The following is a 24,445-nucleotide window of genomic DNA, read 5'->3' as shown; positions in this document are numbered from 1 at the left end:
TAAATAAAATGTCAGCCCATCATCTGTGAGGAACCTGGTATTAAGCAACTGAAAGCATTTTTTTTGTCTGTGCCCTTGCCTTTTTTAATCACTCATGGGATATGGATGTCACTGGCTGGCCAGTATTTATTCTAGATTAGAGTGTACTGGAAAAGCACAGCCGGTCAGGCAGCATCTGAGGAGCAGGAAAATCAATGTTTCGGGCAAAAGCCCTTCATCAGGACTGAAGCGCTAGTATTTATTGCCCATTCCTAGCTGCCTTGAACTGATTGGCTTGCTAGGCCATTTCAGAGGGCAGTTGAGAGTCAACCACATTGTTGTTGGGCTGGAGTCACATGTAGGCCTGAACCAGGTAAGGATGGCAGATTTCCTTTCTGAAGCGAACCAAATGGGGTTTTCCAACAATCGACAATAGATTCATGGTCATCAGTAGATTCTTAATTCCAGATTTTTTTTTTTATTTATTGAATTCAAGTTCCATCATATGCCATGAGGGAATTTGAACCCTTGTCCCCAGAACATTAGCTGGATTAAGAGTCTAGTTATAATATCACGAGACTATCACGTCCCCAGTTTGGCAACTGCAGATGTGATGGATCAAATGGTTTACCTTCTGTAACAATTTTGTAATTCTGAGTTAGAAGGTTGTGGATTCAAGTCCACTCCAGAACCTATGCATAAAATTTAGGTTGATACATCAGTGTAATAATCAAGCGTCACACTATCCATACTACCAAACTTTGGGTGAGATATTAACCTGAAGCCCTGTAAGTTCTCTTGAATGGATGAAACACATCCCATGCACCAATATTGAGAAAGTGCAGCGAGTTCTCTATAAATTAGTCAATATTTATCCATCAATCAACATCACTAAAACAGGCCATTGTCATATATCTGTTTGTGGCAGCTTTTTCCCAATGCTACATTATTGAGTATTCATTGAGAATAAAAGGTATTTTATTGTATGTAAAGTGCTTTAAAATATCCAGTGGTGGTAAAAGAGACATTAGGGAGTAGCTTATCTGCACCTTCTCTCTGAAGTTTGCTCCAGGTTTTCCACTTTTACACTCTATTTTACAATAAAAATGTTAATTTTTGGTTGTAATCTTAGTTTTGCCAACAAAATATTACTGAGGTCTTAAACAAGGTCTATTTCTTAACAACTAAAAAAAGTTTTTATAAAGTGTATATTAAGTTTAATGATCTGTCAACTAAAAATATTGCTTACTCACAAGGAATATCAATCTGATATTTGGCTGATTATTTCAGTTTGTTTCAGCAAGTTAACAATTAATTGCAAGACCTGAATACTGATCCGTTCCCTTTCTTATCCTAATGAATGCATTGAAAGGCAGACTCGCTTTTTAAAAAACAGTACACTTGTACAGAGATATCAGACTGCATTCACAGTATAGCACCAAACAACATCATTATAAACCCATCTCAGTTTCTTTCTGTTGCATCAAATTTCTCTCTTCATTATTTTCAGGATTAGGATCTAAAATGGAATGTCCATATTGTGACGTTAGTGAATAAAGGTTGTTGAATAATTTGTCTTTGACATGCCAGCGTTATTAGTTTTGCACAGGGCAGAGCAATTTTAAATCTGGATATTCGGCAAAGTCTGGGTGGTGAGTTGTAGCCACTCTGAGTGATTACTGCAAAACTGCCAGGAACGTGCTGAGCTGTGGCAAAGGCCTAAAGCAAAAGGGTCTTCCTTTCCATAGACATGTGCATATTACAAATGCAAGTTAACTGATGACTTAGTGGGAAACCTACCTTAACATTCCTATTTGTAAAAAGAGAAGGAAGAAAAGCGGGGGCTAGAAAAGGCCCAAAAATTATTTGCTTTCTTTTTGAGGTGAGGTGAGCTGAAATGCTCTGCCAGGATCCACCAAGATGCTTGCTGTGGCACTCTCCTTCCTGAGCACTTGATCCCACAGGTGCACCTTGTCACTCACAATCTTATTGAATGGCGATGTGGAATAGAGGGGCCAAATGGCCTATTCCTGCTCCTGTTTTTATGTCTCTTTTGTTATTGGGTGGTCACAGGATGTGTGATTTTCCAGGATGATTTGAAGGTATGAATGAATGGAGCATGTCTTTTTCTCTGGCTTAGTGCCATACCCAATGGCCTCATGAACATCCATAACATTTGAGCAGTCCCAGTTGTTTATATTATGTCAATGGGTTTTTGCATTGCTGGAAAGGAAAGCATTTATCGCCTTCAAGGTGAGTCAGCTTCTTGAACTGCGGCAGACTAACTTCTGTTCAGGAGAGAGATCTTGGATTTTGACTCACCACAGTGAAGTAATGATGATATAGTTACAGCCCAGAATGTTGTGTAGCTTGGATGAAAATTTGGAGATGGAGAAGATCATGTGTGGTTTGGAAGGTGGTGTTAAAGGAGTCTTGGAGAGTTGTATACACAGCTACCACTGTGCATCAGTGATAGTGGAAGGGGGGAAAGAAAGGTGACTAAGGAGGTGGACGAGGGTAAAGCGGTAGATGTGGTGTATATGGATTTTAATAAGGCGTTTGATAAGGTTCCCCATGGTAGGCTACTGCAAAAAATATGGAGGTATGGCATTGAGGGGGTGTTGGAGGTTTGGATTAGTAATTGGCTGGCTGGAAGAAGACAGAGGGTAGTAGTTGATGGTAAAGGTTCATCTTGGAGTGCAGTTACCAGCGGTGTTCCGCAAGGATCTGTTTTGGGACCATTGCTGTTTGTCATTTTTATAAATGACCTGGAGGAGGGGCTAGAAGGTTTGGTGAGCAAGTTTGCGGATGATACGAAAGTCGGTGGAGTTGTTGATAGTGAGGAAGGATGTGGCAGGTTACAGCAGGATATAGATAAGCTGCAGAGCTGGGCAGATAGGTGGCAAATGGAGTTCAATGTAGGTAAGTGTGAAGTGATTCACTTTGGTAAGAGTAACAAGAAAATGGAGTACTGGGCTAATGGTCGGATACTTGGTAGTGTGGATGAGCAGAGGGATCTTGGTGTCCATGTACACAGATCTCTGAAAGTTGCCACCCAGGTAAATAGTGCTGTGAAGAAGGCATATGGCGTACTGGCTTTTATTGGTAGAGGAATTGAGTTCCGGAGTCCTGAGGTCATGTTGCAGTTGTATAAGACTCTGGTGCGGCTGCATCTGGAGTAGTGTGTGCAGTTTTGGTTGCCATACTATCGAAAGGATGTGGAGGCACTGGAACAGGTGCAGAGGAGGTTTACCAGGATGTTGCCTGGTATGGTATGAGGAAAGGCTGAGGCACTTGGGGCTGTTTTCATTGGAGAAAAGAAGGTTTAGGGGTGACTTGATAGAGGTGTATAAGATGATTAGGGGTTTAGATAGGGTTGACCATGAGAACCTTTTTCCACGTATGGAGTCAGATATTACGAGGGGGCATTGCTTTAAATTAAGAGGTGGTAGGTATAGGACAGATGTTAGGGGTAGATTCTTTACTCAGCGAGTCGTGAGTTCATGGAATGCCCTGCCAGTAGCAGTGGTGGACTCTCCCTCTTTATGGGCATTTAAACGGGCATTGGATAGGCATATGGAGGATAGTGGGCTAGTGTAGGTTAGGTGGGCTTGGATCGGCGCAACATCAAGGGCTGAAGGGCCTGTACTGCGCTGTATTTTTCTATGTTCTATGTTCTAAAGCTTAAAGTGATGAATAGGGGATGATTATTGAATCTTTGTCTTGACTGGTATTGTGCTTCTTGAGTATTGTTGTACAGCCACATATTTATGTGGCAGGTCCAGTTTAGTTTCTTATCAAAAGTAACTCCCACCCCTCAGGTTGTTGATGGTGTTTTGTACAAGCCCAATACAAAATTCTATTGCTGAGCATTTCCACCATTTTCAATTGTTATTTTAAAATCAGGTATCTAATATCTGCAGTATTTTACTTTTATGAAGGAAGTTAGTTGGGTCATTGAACACACTGGGAAGTGGTCATCCCAACCTGTGCCAGTCATCCCAGGTCAAAGTGAGTGATCCTTGTTCAAACTACCCAATGGGAGAAGTTGTGCATTTTTGACGGTCATAGTGCAAGAGCTGAAAGACAATGGTTGCTTAAGGGTGGAAGATTCTTTGGGAAGTGGGCTTGTTTCCTTTGGCATAGAAGACTGTGGGAAACCAACTCCTCATTTCTTTCCCATTCATATTGTTCGTTGAAATTGAAAATGAGAATGTCATTAAAGCAACAGAAGAGGAAAGCACATGACCATGAGTTGTGGAGAAGTGAGCAGATCACTGCCACACCTTTGAAAAAAAGGTGATGTTGTTTGTGAGTGAAGTGGAAGAGCTAAGGACTGTTCCTCTCTTACCACATTAACTCCTAAAGTCTGCTGTTGAACAGTTTCTAGATAGTTCACATGATTCAGCACTAATGTCTGCACCAACATGTACGCTAATGAAGAGATCCAGAAGAAAACAAGAAGATCTTTAGTTCAAAGGAGCATCAGCATTGCAACTTGTTTAGAGGACAGCTGAGTCCACAGGAGTCCAAAGCACATTGAGATGCTACATTGAGTGTCATATTGGATTCAGAATGGACCTGACAGAAAACAAAACCACCAAACTTATAACAGTCGTTACAGGTTTTGTTTCAATCATCAACAATCTGGGGAAAGCCCAAAGTTCAGGTCGTCTCTAAGCAACAACATGGATTAACAGAATTTGGTTCTGTTGAAGAGTCATCAGACTTGAAACATTAACCCTGCTTCCTTCTCATGGACTTGCTGAGTTTCTCCAGCAATTTCTGTTGTTGATGCATTAATATAGCAGCTTTAGTGCAAAGTACTTCACAAGGGTAAAACAGATGACCAAAAGCAAAATCAAAAAGGTAGGTCTTAAGAGTGTTTTGAAGGAGAAGAGAGAATCAAATGCTTTTCAGGAAGGAAATACAGAGCTTATGGCCGAGATAACTTAAGGCTTGACCACCACTGACAAAGTGATGAACATATGTAAAGCACAAGATACCAGAATTTGTGGAATGCAGAGATCTCATAGTGGTTTTGGAGATAGACCCATTTCCTCCAACAAATATCCCTATTCTCAACAATGGAAGAGCCCAGCACATCTGTATAAAAGGTACCCAATGGTAATAGTCTTCAGCCTGCAGTGTTGAGTGATCCATCTTGGCCTCCTCCAGAGGCCGTCATCATCACAGCCATCATCATCATCATCAGCCAATTTGGTTCACTGCATGAAGATGTGCTCTACAATTTGCCACAGCCCTAATTAACCTGTTGCAGTACAGCTACAACACTAGCATCTATCTGACAATGTGGAAAATTGCCCAGATAAGCCCTGTACACACACAATGCAGAATAACCTGGGCACCTACCTGGAAAACTTCAGTCTACTCGTGATCATAAGTAAAGTGATGGATGGTGTCATCCTTGATGCTTAGTACTTGCTTAGCAATAAGTAATCTGCTCCCCAATACTTGGTTTGAATTTCATACAGCTCCTGACAGCATTACAGCCTTGTTGACCCATGAACAAAAGAGCTGAGTTCCAAAGGTGAGATGAGTGTGACATCAAGGCTGCATTTGACAGAGTGTGGCACCAAGGAGCCTGAGCAAAACTGGAGTCAGTGGAAATCAGGTGGAAGATGGACATTGGAATAAAGGAAGATGGTTGTGGTGTTTTGGAAGTTAGATGTCTGAGATGTAAAAATACTACGCAGAATTCCTTAGACTAATGTCCTAGGCTCAATCAACTTTAGCTCCTTCATCAATGATCCACAATCTTCATAAAGACAGGCCTGGTGATGTTCACTGATGATTGTGCAATGTTCAGCACCATTTGTGACTCCTCAGATATGAAAGCATTCCATGTCTAGTTCTTGTTGCATTTGGTCAATATCCAGGTTTGGTATGATAAATGGCAAGTAACATGCATGACATGTAAGTGCCAGGCAATGATGGAATCTCACACAAGAGAATGTAACCATCACCATTTGACATCCAACGGCATTACTGAAGTCTCAATGTCTTGGGAGTCACCATTGACCAGGAATTGAACTGGATTAACCATATAAATATTGTCACTGCAAGACCATTCTGAAGCTTGGAATCCGATAGTGTGTAACTCAGCACCTGACTTCCCCAAAGCCTGTCCAGCATCAACAAGGTACAAGTCAGGAGTGTGATGGAATATCCCCCACCTGCAGCTCCAACAATACTCCAGAAGCTTGACACCATAGAGGACAAAGCAGCCAGCATGATTGGTACTAGATCCACAAGCATCCACTCCCTCCATCGCTTATGCTCAGTAGCAACACCATGTATTATCTACAAGATACATGTAGAAATTCACCAAAGATGCTGAGCTAGCACCTTCCAAATCCATGACAAGTACCTTCCAGTGATCCCTCTGAACTGCATGCCTGTGCTCATTGATTGGTGTGCAGGCACACTGACTTCCACTCCCCAAAGTCCCTATCCAACATGGACCTTGGACAGCTACAGAATGGCAGGAGAAGTTAGAAAGTAGCTGTCATCTAATAGGACAAGGGCAACAGATTCATGGGTACACCACATGTCGGTCCCCCTCCAAGCATCTTACCAACCTGACTTGGAAATATATTGGTTATTCAGTGTTGCGAGGGCAAAATTCTGTCCCTAATATTATTGTGAGTCTACCTACACAAAATAGACTGCAGAGGTTCAGGAAAGCAGCTCACCACCACCACCTCCAGCCAGTGATGCCCACATCCCATGAGCGAATTTAAAAGAACCATTCTGTTGCAATGATTCATTTAATTTATGATCAGTTTCTTTAGCTAATTATTCTGGGGTGTGGTGTTGCTTGGACTGCATGATACTCTGAGCAGTGTAGCTCAAGTCACCCCGTATCACAACTGTGTCAAGAGTTGAAAAGGTTCTTGCCTGAATTTAAACGCTGTGGTCCTTGTTCTTTCAGAAAATCCAGGATAGCTCTGTAATCCCAACAAGGAGTTATCCATTGTCATTCAAACCAGACCACACCACAGAGACAAGCCAGCTCCGTGCAGCCATATGGAGTTTGGCAAACCATCAACTGAAGCCAAAAGATTGGAAGAAACTTGCTGTACAATGGAATTTCACTGAGGAACAGATTAAAGCAATTGAGGAACAATGGACAGGTAGGAACATCTGTTAATATGCTGGTGAATGCTCAAAATAAACTAGATTTCTAAATTAATGTCATGAAGAGGGATGAAGTGATTATGATCACCCCCTGTTCTAATCCCGCTGTATCATTTTCGTCATTCTCAGCGTGAATGGGCATTCTACTCCCAGTAATTTCCCATCGATAGTGAAGACAGTCATCTCGAGATGAGGGTCATTCTCCTTCACTGTGCAGGAGCACTGAACCTCTGCTACGTACAGGGGTTTGTATTAGGAACTTGCCATTGCAAAGTACTGGCTCCCAACTCCAGAAGGGTACTGCACTTCCAACTCATAACAAGTGTTTGCCAAATATTGCATCATTTTGCAGTTGATGAATCTGTATTCCCCCATGTTAAATACCACTTGGAGGAAGCACTGAGGATCACAAGTTGTACTCTGGATGGGGGAACTTCAGTGTCTGACACCCATTAGGCTTAGCAGCACTATTAGAGAAACAGCTTGCTGAGTACTAGAGGACATTGCTGTTAGACTGAATCTTTGGCAGATTTTGGTAAAAACAAGCAGACAGGACTTATACAATTAAAATTGGGCCTTGACTAGGACTATAGAATAGAGAGACTTAAGGGATTCAGGTATATAATTATTTGAAGTTTGCATTACATATAGATAAGGTGGTTAAGAATGCATTTAGCATGCTTGCCTTCATTGCTCAGAGTTTTGAATATAGGATTTGTGATGTTACGTTGAAGTTGTACAGAACGTTGTTGAGACTTCTTCTGGAATATTGTGTCTAGTTCTGGTCACCTTGTTATAGGAAGGATATTATGAAACCGGAGGGGGTTCAGAAGAGATTTACCATGATGTTGTCGGGAATAGAGGTTTGAGTTACAAAGAGAGGCTGGATAGCCTGATACTTCTTTCATTGGAGCTTAGGAGGCTGAGGGATGACCTTACAAAGGTCTATGAAATAATAGATAAGGTGAATGGCAGATGTCTTTTCCCAAGGATAAGGGATTTGAAGAACACAGGACATGTTTTTAAGGTGAGAGGAGAAAGATTTGAAAAAGACATAGGGGTAATTTGTTTACACAGAGTATGGTTTGTCTGTAATTCCAGAGGAAGTAATGGATGTGGGTACGGTTATGTTTAAAAAACATTTAGATAAATACATGGATAAGAAATGTTGAGAGTGAAATGGGCCAAGTGCAGGCAGGTGGGAATAGTTTGTTTTGGGGTTATGGTTGGCATAGACTGGTTGTCCAAAGGATCTGTTACCGTGCTGTATGACTCCAAGATAAAAAGAAATTACTTAACCTCATCAACAATCTGCCTGCAGCAGATGTGCCTGTCCATGACCGTATTAGCAAGAGTCTGCACAGTCATTGTGAGATCCTGTGTTCACTCCATTGCGTTGTGTGCCACTGTCAATGTACTCAGTGAAATAGACTTTAAACAGATGTAGCAACTTGTGATTGGGTATCCAGGAAGTGCTGTGAGCCATTAACTGCAGCAGCATCATACTCTAGCACAATCTGTATAACCTGGCACTTACCCATTCTGCCATTATCTTCAAGCCAAGGGGTTAACCTTTATACAGTGAAGGGCACAAGAAGCCATACTGGGATCAGGACTGGGTATATTAAAAATGAGGCAAACCCTTAAGATTACTATATCCCAAACTCCATAACCAGTAAGTGATAGAGCTAAGCAATTCCACAATGGATTAGATCAAAGTTCAAAGCTCCTGTCACATCCAGTCATGATTGGTGGTAGACATTATAAAACTCAATGAAGGAGAAGGGTCCATAACTATCAGTCATGATCATGTTGAGTAGTGGAGTAGGTTTGAAGGGCTGAATGACCTCCTCCTTTTCCTACTTTCTTTGTTTCCATGTCCCTATTCTCAATGATGGTCGAGCCCAATGTAACAGAGTAAAAAAGAACAATGAAACATTTATGAAAGTCCTTAGCTAAAGTATCAAATACATGATCTATCTTAGTTTCCTCCAGAGGTCCCCAGATTCACTGATACTTCAAAGGCTATGGGCTCTGACAACATTCCAGCAATAGCACTGAAGACATGTGCTCCAGAATGTTATGCACCTCGAGATAAGCTGTTCCATTAAAGTAACAACATTGGCATCTACTGACAATGTGGAAAATTGCCCAGGTATGTTTTGAATACAAGGACAAATTCAACCATTTACTTCACCATGAATCTACTCTAATTTTCAGTAAAATGATAGAAGGTGTCATCAATAGTGCTAGCAAGCAGCACTTGCTTAGCAATAACCTGCTCACACTCTCTCCCAGTTTGCATTCCACCAGGGCAATTACATTCCTGATCTCATTACAGAGTTGGTTCAAATGTGGACAAAAGAGCTGAATTCCAGAGGTGAGGTGCGATTTTCTAAGGAAAACTGGAGTTAATGGGAATCTGTCTGTTGCCAGGAAGGAAGGTGGTTGTGGTTGTTGAAGTTCTGTCAGTCTCAACTCCATAACATCTGTGGAGGAGGAGTTCCTCAGGATAAAGATCAAAAGTGAAGATGTTTGCTAACGTTCAAATAATCAGAAATTAAAACGGTTCAAGCAATAGTGAGACGTGGACAGTATCTAGGCTTGGGCAAACAAGTGTGAAGTAACATTCATGCCATGCAAGTGCCAAGCAATGACTGTCTCCAACAGTAGAGAATCTAGCCATTACTCCTTGATAGTCAGTAGAATCACTGGATCCCCCATTAACAACATCCTTGGAATTACCATTGACTAGAAACTGAACAGGACCAGCTACATAAACACCGTGGCTGCAGAACCAGGTAAGGGGCAAAGAATACTGCAGCAGTAACTCACCACCTGACTTCCTAAAGCCTGTTCACCATCTACAAGGCACAAGTCAGGCATGTGATAGAGTATCCCCCACTATAGGTCAAATCACAGAATTCCATCCCTAACATCATTGAGGATCAATATACAGAACATGGATTGCAGCAGTTCAAGAAGGCAGCTCACCATCATGTTGAAACTAATGAGTAGTTGTTCTGGATATCCTACTTAAACTGAACAACTTAGCATGTATTACATGTAGAAGGTCTTTATCCAAAATACTCGGGACCAGCTGTTTTTCGGAACTTTTCAGTTTTCAGAATAAATGACAGTTTAATGGTGAAAGTATTTAAAATCTTACTGGAGGAGCATGCCCACCCCCACCCACTACCTCGTCATGTCACATCTGAGTGACACGCATCGAGTGGGTGTCAACTTGGGTTCTCTGTTTGCATACCAAACAACATTGTCAGTGAGAAAAAAAACTTCACAAAAAACCCTTGGATTTTGGAGCTTTTCAGTTTTTGGATGTTCGGATAAAGGATCTTCTACCTGTATTTCATGAAGAATGTGTTCTTTTAACAAAGTAATGTATTTATTACACAATCCATTCTCATACAAATGAATGTGGGTTGAACTAGGTGCTTCAATTAATTTACAGTCTTTCTGCAGTTGGTTATCTCTAAGCTTGTTGAAAAATCCAGTGCTGTGAAGGAAACGATTGGCATGTGTGGGAAGATTGCACTTTTTATATCAGGCTAGTGAAACTCTCATCTGGATTGTTTGCTTGCTTCATTTGCAGACTTGAAGACATTATGATGAGATTCTGCATGAGTCTTTGATCGCTGATAGCTTCTTGTTCAAAAAAGAATACATTAGCATTCCAATTCTTAGTGTGTATGTGTGGTGTAGGAATGTTACAATGTAGCCTGCAGCTGTAGTCAAGGTTTACTGTAGCTTTAGCCACCAATTTTCAGGTTAGAAGCCACATGACACCGGGTTATAATCCAACAGGTTTATTTCAATCAGACGCTGCTCCTTCCTCAGGTGAAGTCACTTGAACTTTCAGTGCAGAGAAAGGCAGATATGATCATTCATACAGCTGGCTAACATGCTGGTTTCAGAGGCCAGAGGCATGATCAGGACCGGAAGGACTATCAACATGTACATGGAGTGTAACATGAGTGCAGTTAAGAATCAATTACATTGCTTAATGGTTTGGAGTCACGTATCATGTAAGAATGGCAGATTTTCTTACTCAATTTACATTAGTAGACCAGATGTGTTTCTATTATAATTGAAGTAGTTGCCTATTACTTTTCTTCTAGAGTTTTATTGAATTGAACGTTCACTGGTGAATTTGAATCCACGGCACCAGAACATTAGTCTGGGGCTCTAGATTCTTCACTGACATTGCTACTACTACCCTGTTAGTTGTGGTGTGTAAATTAAGATCTGTTGATAAAGAATTTACTAGTAGGTCTTTGGGGTGGAGTGGGGTGGAGGCCTTATCATTGGGAGCATTTCCAGAGATGGTCCTCTGGTGGCAGTCAGGGAGCAGACAACACTCCAGACTTGCTTTGAAACTCCTTCCTGCTGCCTAACCAAAGCTGTGGTTTCACAGGGGGTTACCCTTCCGCAACAACAGCTGTGCTTTGCTGACCGTATTTTAATCACAACTTTTAAATGTTGCTGGGTGGGCACCTGAAAATGGAGGTGCCTTTCTGCCTCTCTTACTGGAACTGCCAGCTGCTGCTCCTTCAGCTCAGGAGGATCTCCTATTGGTCCTCCAGTCCCGAGAGCTTGTGCTGCATGCTTAATGGCTGAACTTCTTCCAGTTAATTGGTTAATTCAGGTAATATCATTGCCAGGTGACAATTTCCTGCACAATTCAAGGTTAGAGGCTTGGGATCTCCACTTGGTCCTAATGATGGACTTTCAAGATCCAAAACCCACTCTGAGGTTTCACAGTTGGGAATTCTCTTCCTTATCTACTCTATCTCTAACCCTTTGTTTAAGACCCTTCTGAAAAACTTACTTCTTTGATCAAGGTATTACTTATCCCACCTTTACTGTCACCTTTTGCTTTTGGCGTGTTTATTGTTCTTTACATCTCTGTGAAGCATCTTGGGATATTTTTTATTGTTGTAGCAGTTAACTAAATACAAGTTTTATACAGGTTGACAGCTCTGTCTCCAAACATAATTCATCAGTTTTGAATACAATTTAATTAGGAATCTAAAATCCTAAGTTTTCTTCTATTATTTAATAGAACACAATTACATGAACTTATTTATGTGCACTGGATAAGAATTTTTGCATGGAGTTGGAGCTTCAAATATATTTTTATCTATTTGTTTGCATAAACTCATTAGCTAGTCTTCTACTCTAACCTGGCTTGTATCAACATTGCCAAAGATCTGACAGCTTCTCAGCAAATTGCACTTTTAGAAGGTGAAAATAATCAAAGTGAAAATCAAGTGGGAACTGAAACTTATTATTCACTTGGAGTTCTTTGCTAAACAATATTTCTGTCTTTTGGAATGAAGGGTGCAGACAGAAGGTTTGAGAATCAGGATGTGTTGAATTCTAATTCATTTCAATGCATAAAGATTGGTAGTTTCCATCTTGCTGACTGAAAACTGAAAATAACATGTATCTTCTTGGTGTGTTCAGACAGAAATTGATTTCTTTGAAAGAAATGTTTATTTCCATTTAACATTTAAAATGTACTCAAGTTCCTTAAGCTCATACCTGTTCCAGGAGTGAGCCTGTTGATAAATCCTTATTCTCTGCTTTCTTGCATTAATAGTCAAAATCATCCCTAGGCAGATATCACTTGAGGATGGCTAGATAAAATCATTTTTTTCTCGTTTTATTTGTTCACAGGATGAGAGTTTCACTGGCCAAGCCAGCCTTTATTGTCCATTTTGTTTCAAAAATAAAAATCTTGTTCTCTTGGAATTCCTTAGCTATTTTCCTGAGATGATCTGTGAAATACTGCACAGAGGCCAGTGTCCCATCACCAAGTCACTCTTTATTTATGTGCAGAGTCCTTGAGACTGATCCAGCTTCCTCAGAGTCAGGATGTCTGATACTGTATAGTATAACTACTTCAGACAGCTGGATCATTTGTTATTACAATGAAACCCCAAATAATTATGAATGCTAAATCATCATGTTGTTCATCTTTTGTACATGGTTGGCAGTAGTAGAGGAAAATAATTCCTTTGATTATACCTCCAATCAATTGCGGGTTCCCATGTACCATTAAGACACTAATACTTTATAGATGCTTTATAAATATTAAGTAGTAATATTTTATTGTCACCTCAAGTTTCTTCCTTTAGTAATAAGATTTCAATGTCTCCAGAGCTTTAAAAGAAATAGGAACAGGAGTAGTCACCTCCCCATCACTCCCCTTTTTTTTTATCTATCCACCCCTCCCTTGCTCCTTCCAAGACTTTAGCTCCCACCCTCTGTCACCACTTTCTTCCCTCTGCTGCCCCCTGCCACTAGTTTCACCGGTTGCCCCTCCCACCCTCACATCCTACCTCTGTACCTGTCTGCAGCTACCAGCTGACGTCACGCAGTCTGTGCTGCTGATAGTGGAGTTTAGCTTCTGCAGCACTCTCCCCCGACACTGAATCTGACTGCTGCTCAGAGCTAAACTGCAGGAGTGGATGAGGCAGCAGAGCTCCTCAGGACAGTGTGAACGAGTGAAGACAGAACCATATCCTACACCATGATGGTGTTGGCACTGGAGGGGCAGACAGATAGAACAAGGAAACTTGCTTACCTAGACACTTGTTTAATTTGGTAGCATGTTACAAAATCTGTGGTGTCTATTCCATCATGTTTTTTATTTGGTTAGTCAGGAATTTCCAGGCAAACATCAGACACATTCCTCAGTCGTGCTTCAGCTAATGTACAAAGGTCTTTGTTGACTGATCTTGCTATCCCGTAAACTAATGTGGTAATTCAAGCTAAGATTTTAATTAGCAAATATCTTGGCTTGTGAAATCACATTCATCACTAAACGTTAATATGCCACAGTATATATTTAGGTAGAATACTCACAAGAAATGCAGATGCTATAAGTCAATGTTGCCCCTTTATTCTTTGATATATAATTGCTAAGGCCACCCCCTAATTTCCATTGAGCTGAGTGACTTACAAGGCCATTTCAGAGGGCAATTAAGAGTCCACCATATTGCTGTGGATTTGAAATCACGTCAGCCAGACAAAGTAAGAATTTCAGATTTCTTTCCTTAAAACAAGCACCTTAGTGAACCAGATGGGTTTTTTGTGCCAACTGAGATAGTTTAATGGCATCATTATTGAGATTAGCTTTATATTTGACATATTAATTAAGTTGAAGACCCAGCAGCTGCTCTGGCAGGATTTGAACCTGTGTCCCCAGATCATTTGGCTTGCATTGTAAAGTGTGCTCTCATTCAGCCAGCTTGTTGCAAATTGTTTACAAACATTTATTTCTGCTTGGTTAGGCTCAAAGAGCTACAAGGAACATGGCCACAGAATGTTGTTGATATGGTTACATGGAGTCCTTTTAACTGGCAAGAACCCAGTCAAAGACTTGTATGAAGGTCTAATTAACATTGAACAGAGGAATTTAGCTGGTAAGTAATGAATAAAGAAAGATTTATTTTGAAGTACCCAAGTGTCATACAAGACTCATGCTTTAATGACAGATTAAGTTTACTTGTGAAATAACTACCTTCTATACATGTTCACTTAAACAATTACACTGTACCACAGCCATTTTAATTTATAGGGTGCAGACTATAACTATAATAATTTTCTCATACTTGACTGGAAATTCATAAGGAGACATGCTGGTACATGCTGTCAGGAACACCTTTATAAACTTCATTAGGTTCTGAGGAAGGGTCAAAGAGGTGCCAAGACAGAGTCTGAAGCAAAAATAGATTTTGAGTATTTATTTAATGCAAGATAATGATTGGTGAGGCAATTGATCATAGTGCTTGTAATGATTGAATGGAAGTGAATCAGATGGGTTTTTCTGATGATTAAGAGTGGATATAAGCTTGTCATTAGATAGCCAAGTTTTATTTATTACTTGTATTAAATTCAAATTTCATCATCTGCCACGATGGGATTTGAACCCAGATCCCCAGAACGTTAGCACCGGGTTGTAGGTTACCAGTTCAAAGACATTATCACTACACCATTATATCCCTTATTACGTGTTCTTGTCGGAGAAAGTGAGGGCTGCAGATGCTGGAGATCAGAGTCGAGAATGCGTTGCTGGGAAAGCACGGGGTGGGGGGGGTTGGGGTTAGGGGAGGAAGGTAGCTGTAAAAGCGATAGGTGGATGAAGGTGAGGGAGAAGTTGATAAGTTTGGAGGGGGGGGGGGGGGGGGGGGGGGGGAGTGATGGACAGTGGGGGAATTTAGCAATAGAGATGCTGTTGAATGCCAAAGGATCATGGTCACATTCTCTGTTGTTGGAAATAGTAATTTCCTGGCACTTGTCAGCCCACTCCTGGATATTGTCAGGTCTTCCGACATTTGGATGTATAATCAATGTCTGAGGAGTCATGAATAATGCTGAATGTTGTACAAACATCCCCAGTTCTGACCTTATGATCAAAGGAAGATCAGTGCTGTAGCAGCTGAAGTTGGTTGGGTCTAGGACACTATATTTCATTGATATTGCTTATGGAGCTGTGAAGTGTCCTTCTGAAACATACAAAAAGATTCTTGGGAAACTTTGAACAGACTTTACCGACAGTTGAGTAATATCTGTGTCAGAAATTCTCTGCACTAATGGCTGTTTACACCTTACTTCATGGAACTCATTAGGAGAAAGTGCGTGACATGTCATTGGCATCTTGCTAGGGGGCCCCCTTGGTCTGGACAATGACACAGGGCCAGGCAGGACAATGTGAGCTTCTCTAGGGGAGGAAGAAGTGGTGAGGAGAGCAAAATGGTATCTTTAATTTGACATAATGTTTTAATATAACTTCACGTTTTAGATGAGGGAACTAAATGTAATATCTCCATGTTTGCAAAGCTGGATGGGAGGCTACACTGTGGGGAGGATGCAGAGATGCTTCAGCGTGAGTGGGCAAATACATGGTAGATGAAGTATTATGTGAATAATTGTGAGGTTGTTCACTTTGTGAACAAAAGCAGGAAGTCAGATTATTATCCAAACAGTGCTGGATTTGGAAAGGGTGAGGTGAAACGAGATCTGCCTGTCCTTGTACACTCGTGTCGCTGAAAGTCAACAAGAAGGTGCAGCAGATAGTGAATAATACATGGACATTCATAGCGAGAAGGTTTGAATATAGGAGCATGAAAGGCTTGCTGAAGATGTACCAGGGCCTTGATGAGACCACATCTGGAGTAGTGTATGCAGTTTTGATCTTATTTGAGCAACGATGTTCTAGATTTTCCAAACTGATTCCTAATGAATGGAATCAATAGAGTAGAATAGGATAGGGTGATAAATGAAGCAAGAATGAGGAGGAAATCTCATCGAAACTTACAAAATTATAAAAAGGTTTGACAGGACAAATGGGAGTCCAGAACCAGTCGTCACAGCCTATGAATATGGAGATGGGCCATTTGGAACTAAGGTGAGATGTTTCTTCACCCAGGGACTGGTGAGCCAATAGCATTTGTTCAAATGATCAATCTTTAACATGGTCATTGGGTGTTGTGTATCTTCCACAGCACTCCCTATTCATTAAGTTATAATTTGCCATAGCTTTCCAATTCATGTTTACATTCCAGTTGCTGATGTGATTTTGCATACCTGTGGATGATAAGAATGTACAGTAAGCAAACACATTCATGGTAAGTGTTATTGTATAGACTGAGTAACACCACCCATAAAAATCATAACGTTAACTGATTCAATTGTAATTTAATGGGGCTTCTAAGGGTTGATCCATTCCAGTAGCATGCTTACTGGAATGTGCTGAATCATGGCAAAATGTACTTCTGTGAAACTACTGACTCCTCCATTTCTCCTTCTGAGTGATTCCTGTCCACACAGGGAAATAAAACTGAACAATGAACCAAGTGTGCACTAACTTACTGCAAATGGCGTCAGTGAAAGCTTGGAAGTGGGTTAAATGTCATGGACATCTAGTCAAAAATGAATTGTGCAGAATATCTGGACAAACACAAAGAATAATAATCGATCAAAGTATCATTCAAAAAATGCAGATCAGAACCTGAAAACGGCAGAGAGTTTCAAAAAGCTTGGGGAAGAGGAGGGGGGAAAGATCAACAGTAGATCAATCTCCGAAGTAAAGCTAAAACAGAAAACAGAAGTTGCTGGCAAAATCTGGCAGCATGTGTGGGGAGAAAGTAGAGTTAATGTTTCGTGTCCATTGACTCTTTGGTTTCTAATACTATACCACTTGCAGAACTAAACAAAACTCATTTGTATAGCATGTTTTGTTAACCACTGGACATTCTGAAGTGCTTTGTAGTCAATTAAGTACTTTTTCGAACATAGTCACCATTGTAGAAAGCAGGCTGCCAATTTGGACACTACATTTGAATATACAAATGAGGAACAAGAGTAGGTTACTTAGTCCATTAAGCATGCTGCACCATTCAGTAAGATCATGGCAGATCTGGTTATCCAGCCTATCCCTGATGTCCTTTCCACATGTGGATTATCACGCATCCAACTACTTCCACCATAAAAGTTTTCAAGAACCCAGGTAGACAGGGTAGTGAAGGAGGTGTGCTTACCTTTACTTGTCAATGCATGGAGTACAGGAGTTGGGAGGTCATGTTGCAGTTGTACAGGACATTAGTTAAGCCACTTTTGGAATACGGTGTTCAATACTTGTCTCCGTGCTGTAGGATTTTGTGAAACTTGAAAGGTTTAGTAAAGATTTACAAGAATCTTGCCAGGGTTGAAGGGTTTGAGCTGTAGAGAGTCTGAATAGGCTGAGGCCATTTTCTCTAGAGTCAGAGGCTCAGGAGTGACCTTATAAAATCATGTGGGGCATGATAGAGTGAATAGCCAAGGTCTTTTCAAGAGGGTAGGGCAGTCAAAACTGGGTGGCATAGGTTTAAGATGAGGGGGCAAGATGTAAAAGTGACCTAAAGCACTTTTTTCACAGAGTGGTGCATGTATTGGGGGAGGCTGGTACAATTACAGCATTTAAAAGGCATCTGGGTGGATATATGAATAGGAAGTGTTTAGATGGATATGTGCCAAATGCTGGCACATGGGACTAGATTAATTTAGGATTTATGGTTGGCATGGATGAGTTGGACTGAAGGATCTGTTTCTGTGTTGTACATCTCTAGGATTCTAACTCTGCTTCCACTACCTCTTGAGGAAGAGTGTTCCAAGCAGTCTTGCCCTTCTGTAAGAAAACAAATTACTTATCTCTGCCTTTACATCCAGTCCCTGTACACCTCCATCCCCCATCATGAAGGACTCAAAGCCCTCCGCTTCTTCCTTTCCCACCGCACCAACCAGTACCCTTCCACTGACACCCTCCTTCGACTGACTGAACTGGTCCTCACCTGAATAACTTCTCTTTTCAACCCTCCCACTTCCTCCAAACTAAAGGAGTTGCCATGGGCACCCGCATGGGCCCCAGCTATGCCTGCCTCTTCGTAGGATATGTGGAACAGTCCATCTTCCGCAACTACACTGGCACCACCCCCCACCTTTTCCTCCGCTACATCGATGACTGTATCGGCGCTGCCTCGTGCTCCCACGAGGAGGTTGAACAGTTTATCAACTTTACTAGCACCTTCCATCCCGACCTGAAATTCACCTGGACTGTCTCAGACTCCTCCCTCCCCTTCCTAGACCTTTCCATCTCTATCTCGGGCGACCGACTCAACACAGACATCTATTATAAACCGACTGACTCCCACAGCTACCTGGACTACACCTCCTCCCACCCTGCCCCCTGCAAAAACTCCATCCCATATTCCCAATTCCTTCGTCTCCGCCGCATCTGCTCCCAGGAGGACCAATTCCAACACCGCACAGCCCAGATGGCCTCCTTCTTCAAGGACCGCAGATTCCCCCCAGACGTGATCGACGATGCCCTCCACCGCATCTCCTCCACTTCCCGCTCCTCCGCCCGCCACCAAGACAGAACCCCACTGGTTCTCACCTACCACCCCACCAACCTCCGCATACAACGTATCATCCGCCGTCATTTCCGCCACCTCCAAACGGACCCCACCACCAGGGATATATTTCCCTCCCCTCCCCTATCAGCGTTCCGCAAGGACCACTTCCTTCGTGACTCCCTCGTCAGATCCACACCCCCCACCAACCCAACCTCCACCCCCGGCACCTTCCCCTGCAACCGCAGGAAATGTAAAACTTGTGCCCACACCTCCACACTCACTTCCCTCCAAGGCCCCAAGGGATCCTTCCATATCCGCCACAAGTTCACCTGTACCTCCACACACATCATCTATTGCATCCGCTGCACCCGATGTGGCCTCCTCTATATTGCGGAAACAGGCCGCTTACTTGCGGAACGCTTCAGAGAACACCTCTGGGCCGCCCGGACCAACCAACTCAACCACCCCGTGGCTCAACACTTTAACTCTCCCTCCCACTCCACCGAGGACATGCAGGTCCTTGGACTCCTCCACCGGCAGAACATAACAACACGACGGCTGGAGGAGGAGCGCCTCATCTTCTGCCTGGGAACCCTCCAACCACAAGGTATGAATTCAGATTTCTCCAGTTTCCTCATTTCCCCTACCCCCACCTTGTCTCAGTCGGTTCCCTCAACTCAGCACCGCCCTCCTAACCTGCAATCTCCTTACTGACCTCTCCGCCCCCACCCCACTCTGGCCTATCACCCTCACCTTGACCTCCTTCCACCTATCCCACCTCCATCGCCCCTCCCCCAAGTCCCTCCTCCCTACCTTTTATCTTAGCCTGCTTGGCTACTCTCTCTCATTCCTGATGAAGGGCTTATGCACGAAACGTCGAATTCCCTATTCCTGAGATGCTGCCTAACCTGCTGTGCTTTAACCAGCAACACATTTGCAGCTGTGATCTCCAGCATCTGCAGACCTCATTTTTTACTTAAAGGACTGACCCCTTATTTTTAAAGTGACCCTTAGTTCTAAAATCTTCCAGAAGAAACATGCTTTCCATGTGCCCTCTGTACCTCTCAGGAGCTTGTGTGTTTCAATTAAGTTGCTTTCTAATCTTTTAAACTCCCAATGGATAAAACTGTCTAGCATTTCCTTTTAAGACAACTTACCCATTGCAGGTATTAGTCTACAAAAACTTCTCTGAAAAGCTTCCAGTGTGTTTACATTCTTCCTTTAAATAAGATGACCAATATTGTACATAGTATTCTAGATATAGTTTTGCCAGTGCCCTGTATAAGTGAAGTGTAAAAATAGTGAGGTTACATTTAATTCTCATCGCAATAAACCATAGTATTTACTGGGTTTACTTGTGATACCTGCAGACTAACATTTTGTAATCTCTACCACGTAAATAATTTGTTTTGTTGTGGTTCTGCTCGCCGAGCTGGAAGTTTTTGCTGCAAACGTTTCGTTCCCTGGCTAGGGAACATCATCAGTGCTGTTGGAGCCTCGTGTGAAGCGCTGCTTTGATGTTTCTTCCAGTATTTATGTTGGTTTGTTCTTGCCGCTTCCGGGTGTCAGTTTCAGCTGCAGTGATTTGTATGTGGGGTCCAGGTCGATGTGTCTGTTGATGGATGTTCTTGCCGTTTCCGGGTGTCAGTTTCAGCTGTAGTGGTTTGTATATGGTGTCCAGGTCAATGTGTCTGTTGATGGAGTTTGGGGATGAATGCCATGCTTCTAGGAATTCTCTGGCTGTTCTCTGTCTGGCTTGTCCTATGATAGTGGTGTTTTCCCAGTCAAAGTCCCTAGCCAGGGAACGAAACGCTTGCAGCAAAAACTTCCAGCTCGGCGAGCAGAACCACAACAACGGACACCCGAGCTACAAATCTTCAATCAGATTTTAAATAATTTGTTTTATTTGTCCTGCCAAAATGGACAACTTTATATTTTTCCACATTTAGCTCCATTTTCAAATCTTTGACATCTCGCTTAACCTATGCATATCCTTTTGTAGCCTCCTTATGGCTTCTTGACAACTTACTTTGCTATCTGGCTTTGTAATGTCAGAAAATTCACCTATACTTTCAGTCACTTCATCCAAGACAATTACATAAATTGTAAACAGTTGAGGACCCAGCATTGATCCCTATGGCAAATTGGTCATTACATGTTGGCGACCAGAAAAAAAACATTTATGCCTCCTTTGTTTCTTGTCAGCTAGCCAATCTTCCTTCCATGCCAATATGTTACTTTGTGGACCATGAACTTAAATTTTACGCAATAATTTTTGATGTGGGACTTTGTCAAATGCCTTCTGTAAATCTAGGTACTGCACATCCACCTATATTCCCCTTTATCCACAGCACATTTTTAGATCAGATTTTTTTTTTTAAGATTAGATTCCCTATAGTGTGGACATGATACTGCTTCAGAGAATACCAATAAAGTTGTTGAACATAATTTTCCTTTTACAAAACCATGTTGAATCTGCCTGAATTACCTTAAACATTTCCAAGTGCCCTGTTATAATGGCTTCCAATATCTTCCCTATGATAAATCTTAAGCTAACTGACCTGTATTTCCTTCCCTTTTGGACAAGGAAGTTACATAAACTGTTCTCCAATCAAACAGACTTCTCTGGACCTACAGAATTTTGAAAAATTAAAACCACTATCAACTATGTCACTGGCCATTTTTTAAAGTGATTGTAGGATGAAGTCCATCAGAACCTGAGGACTTGTTATTTTGCAGCTCCAGCAGTTTACTCAATGCCACATAGAAGGAAAGGAGGAACTGTAAATTATTTCCAAATTTACAACTACTGTTAAAATATTCACGAGAGTGAAGACTGATGCAAAATAACTTCAGTTTGTCATCTCCTTATTTTCCATTATTAATTACCCAGACTGACTAATTCTTGGTTAACCTGTACCTTTTTAAAATGCTTATAGAATTTTTAAAATAAATACTTCTAGCTACTTTTCTCTCCTCCTCCTCTTTCCTTTCCTCTACTTTAGTCATTCTTTATTGCTTTCTAACCATTTTTATTCATTCCTGGGAAGAAGGTGGTACTAGCTCTGCCAGTGTGGATTGTCTAGTTGCCATTGAGAAAATGGTGGTTGCTGCCTCCTTGATCTGTTGCAGTTCATTTTATGTAAACAGACGTACAATGCCACTGGGGAGGAAGTTTCAGGCTGTTGACCTAGCAACAGCGAAGGAATAGTGGTTATATATTGCCAAGTCAGGTTGGTGAGTGGCTTGGAGGGGGAACTTGTAGGTGGTGATGCTCCCATTGTCCTGCTGCCCTCATCTTAGAGATGGAAGGTTGATTTATTCTTTGATTTATGCTTTTTAATCTGTTCCTGTCACAAACAGAATTTCCAATATTGATAGTTTTCTTATATGCATGGTCTGTTCTCTTTGATCTAGATAGGGTGAATAGCCAAGGTCTTTTTTCTATGGTGGGGGAGTGTAAAACTAGACAGTATAGGTTAATGTGAGCAGAGAAAAGATGTATAAAGGACCTGTGAGGTAACTTTTTCACACAGATGCCAGTGCGTGTCTGCTACAAGCTGCCAGAGGTGGTGGTGGAGGAGGAGAGTACAAATACAACATTTAAAGTACATCTGGATGGGTATATGAATAGGAAGTGTTTAAGAGGAATATGGGCCAAGTGCTGGCAAATAGGACAAGGTCAGATTGGGATGTCTGGTGGCGTGGATGAGTTGGACTAAAGAGTTATACAGCACAGAAACAGACCCTCCATCTTCTGAAGTTTCATCCCTGCCCGCATTATGTAACTGAAAATTTTCCTAGAATGCTGGTGTAAATGCTACACAAACAAAAACCCACTTCCGCATGATACACATGGTAATTTCTAAGATAATTTGCTTTATTCTAGCTTGCACATGGCTCAGATAAATAATCCAGAGATTATTACCTGAGAGATTCTGCTTCTTGACTTGGTGCTAATTCATCAGACGGACTTGCAAAACCTCTTTCCTTACCCTGCCTACATGAATGGTGGTCGGTTCCAGAGGAACTGTAAGTTTCTCATTGTTAACAAAATCATATGACCCTATGGTAAAGGGGTAGAACTGAAAATGTTCAGTTCCTTGGTGTCAGTGTCTGCAGCTTGGTCTCGAGTTTATCGATTGTGTTTATGTTCCAGCAGCCACAGGCACTTACTGTAAGTGTTTGCGCCTTGGATCACATCAGGAACGTCTACATCCTACATCTACAATATATCACATACCCTGCTGTTTGTGTTAATTAATATATATGATTAACTATAACTAATAACACTACTACAACCAATAAGTATTAAAGTTTCTAGCCATATTAATTTATTCAGATTTGCATGATTTTTTATTTTAAGGAATAAATATAGACCAGGGTATGACATTAATTTCCTTGACATCTACTTCAGAGGACAACCCAAGCCTCAGTTTAACATCTCATCCAAAAGACAACACCTCCAACAGTGTAGCACTGTGCAAATGTTTTGAACACACAATTTTAGAACTCAGTGGTGACTATTACCAGACAAGTAAATAAGATAGCCCTCCTGATGAAGGGCTTATGCCCGAAACATCGAATTTCCTGTTCCTTGGATGCTGCCTGACCTGCTGCGCTTTTCCAGCAACACATTTTCAGCAAGTAAATAAGATACATCAGCAAGTTGTGCTAGCGTCATCTTTCAGCATTGCATCTATTGGTTTATTAATTTCCTTTGATAAATTATTTTAAAATGACTACACTTTAAAGCCAATAAGAAACTTTTTGACAGTTCTTTGAAAAGACCAGAGAGGAACTACATAAATATTGTTAGATATAAAATACTCTCAAATGCACAAATTGTTATTTGAGTAATTCTATTTCATATCAAGAAATATCTAGAATGGCAGCTCATGACCAACTCACACTTGGTACTAAATACGTGCCCTATTTCACTTCACAAAACGCCAGGGAACATCATCATTAGCTTGTTTCTAATTTTCAAATTTCTTTCTTGAGGTACAAATGATGCTGAATGTCTCATGATTATTTCCAATTATCAAGGCTGGGTATTTGAAAAAAATCTTTATCTCAACCTTGAATTTACCTAAGCAGTAAGGGAATAAAAGGATTATAGGGAAAACAGTAGGAAAATGGAGTTGAGGATTTATCAGATCAGCCATAATCTCAATGAATGGCAGACTCTGGCTAAATCAAATCTTAATGTATAACATAGCTAAGAATGATTTGCTGAAGGAGGAGGGGTTGGAAAGTACTGAATCAGGGTATGAATTGAAGCCAAAATCATGTTTCTGCAAGATATCACCAAGTAGTAGTATCTAAATGAAGGTGAGGTAAGCCTTTGGGGTGCACTGAACTTGGAAATTACTTAAAATAAGCAT

The 24,445-nt window shown here is 41.4% G+C and overlaps 1 protein-coding gene across 3 annotated transcripts in view; it reads left to right on the top strand.

Annotated features, from left to right (window-relative positions):
• Nucleotides 1-24,445, top strand: part of LOC132822560 (ankyrin repeat and death domain-containing protein 1A-like) — a 69,093-nt gene that overhangs the window by 25,704 nt on the left and 18,944 nt on the right. For 2 of the 3 annotated variants that reach the window (XM_060835875.1, XM_060835876.1), the window contains exons 14-15: nucleotides 6,935-7,136; nucleotides 14,457-14,588. In XM_060835875.1, the coding sequence (XP_060691858.1) occupies nucleotides 6,935-7,136; nucleotides 14,457-14,588 (334 nt within the window). Of the gene's footprint in view, nucleotides 1-6,934; nucleotides 7,137-14,456; nucleotides 14,589-16,730; nucleotides 16,794-18,272; nucleotides 18,507-24,445 lie in introns of those variants that run through there. The other variant, XM_060835877.1, reaches the window with a different exon arrangement.

The sequence above is a fragment of the Hemiscyllium ocellatum genome, chromosome 2 (genome assembly GCF_020745735.1).
Source record: "Hemiscyllium ocellatum isolate sHemOce1 chromosome 2, sHemOce1.pat.X.cur, whole genome shotgun sequence".
NCBI classification, from domain to species: Eukaryota; Metazoa; Chordata; class Chondrichthyes; order Orectolobiformes; family Hemiscylliidae; genus Hemiscyllium; species Hemiscyllium ocellatum.
Note: the sequence above shows the minus strand (reverse complement) of the source record. Positions and strands in the feature narration are given on the sequence as shown.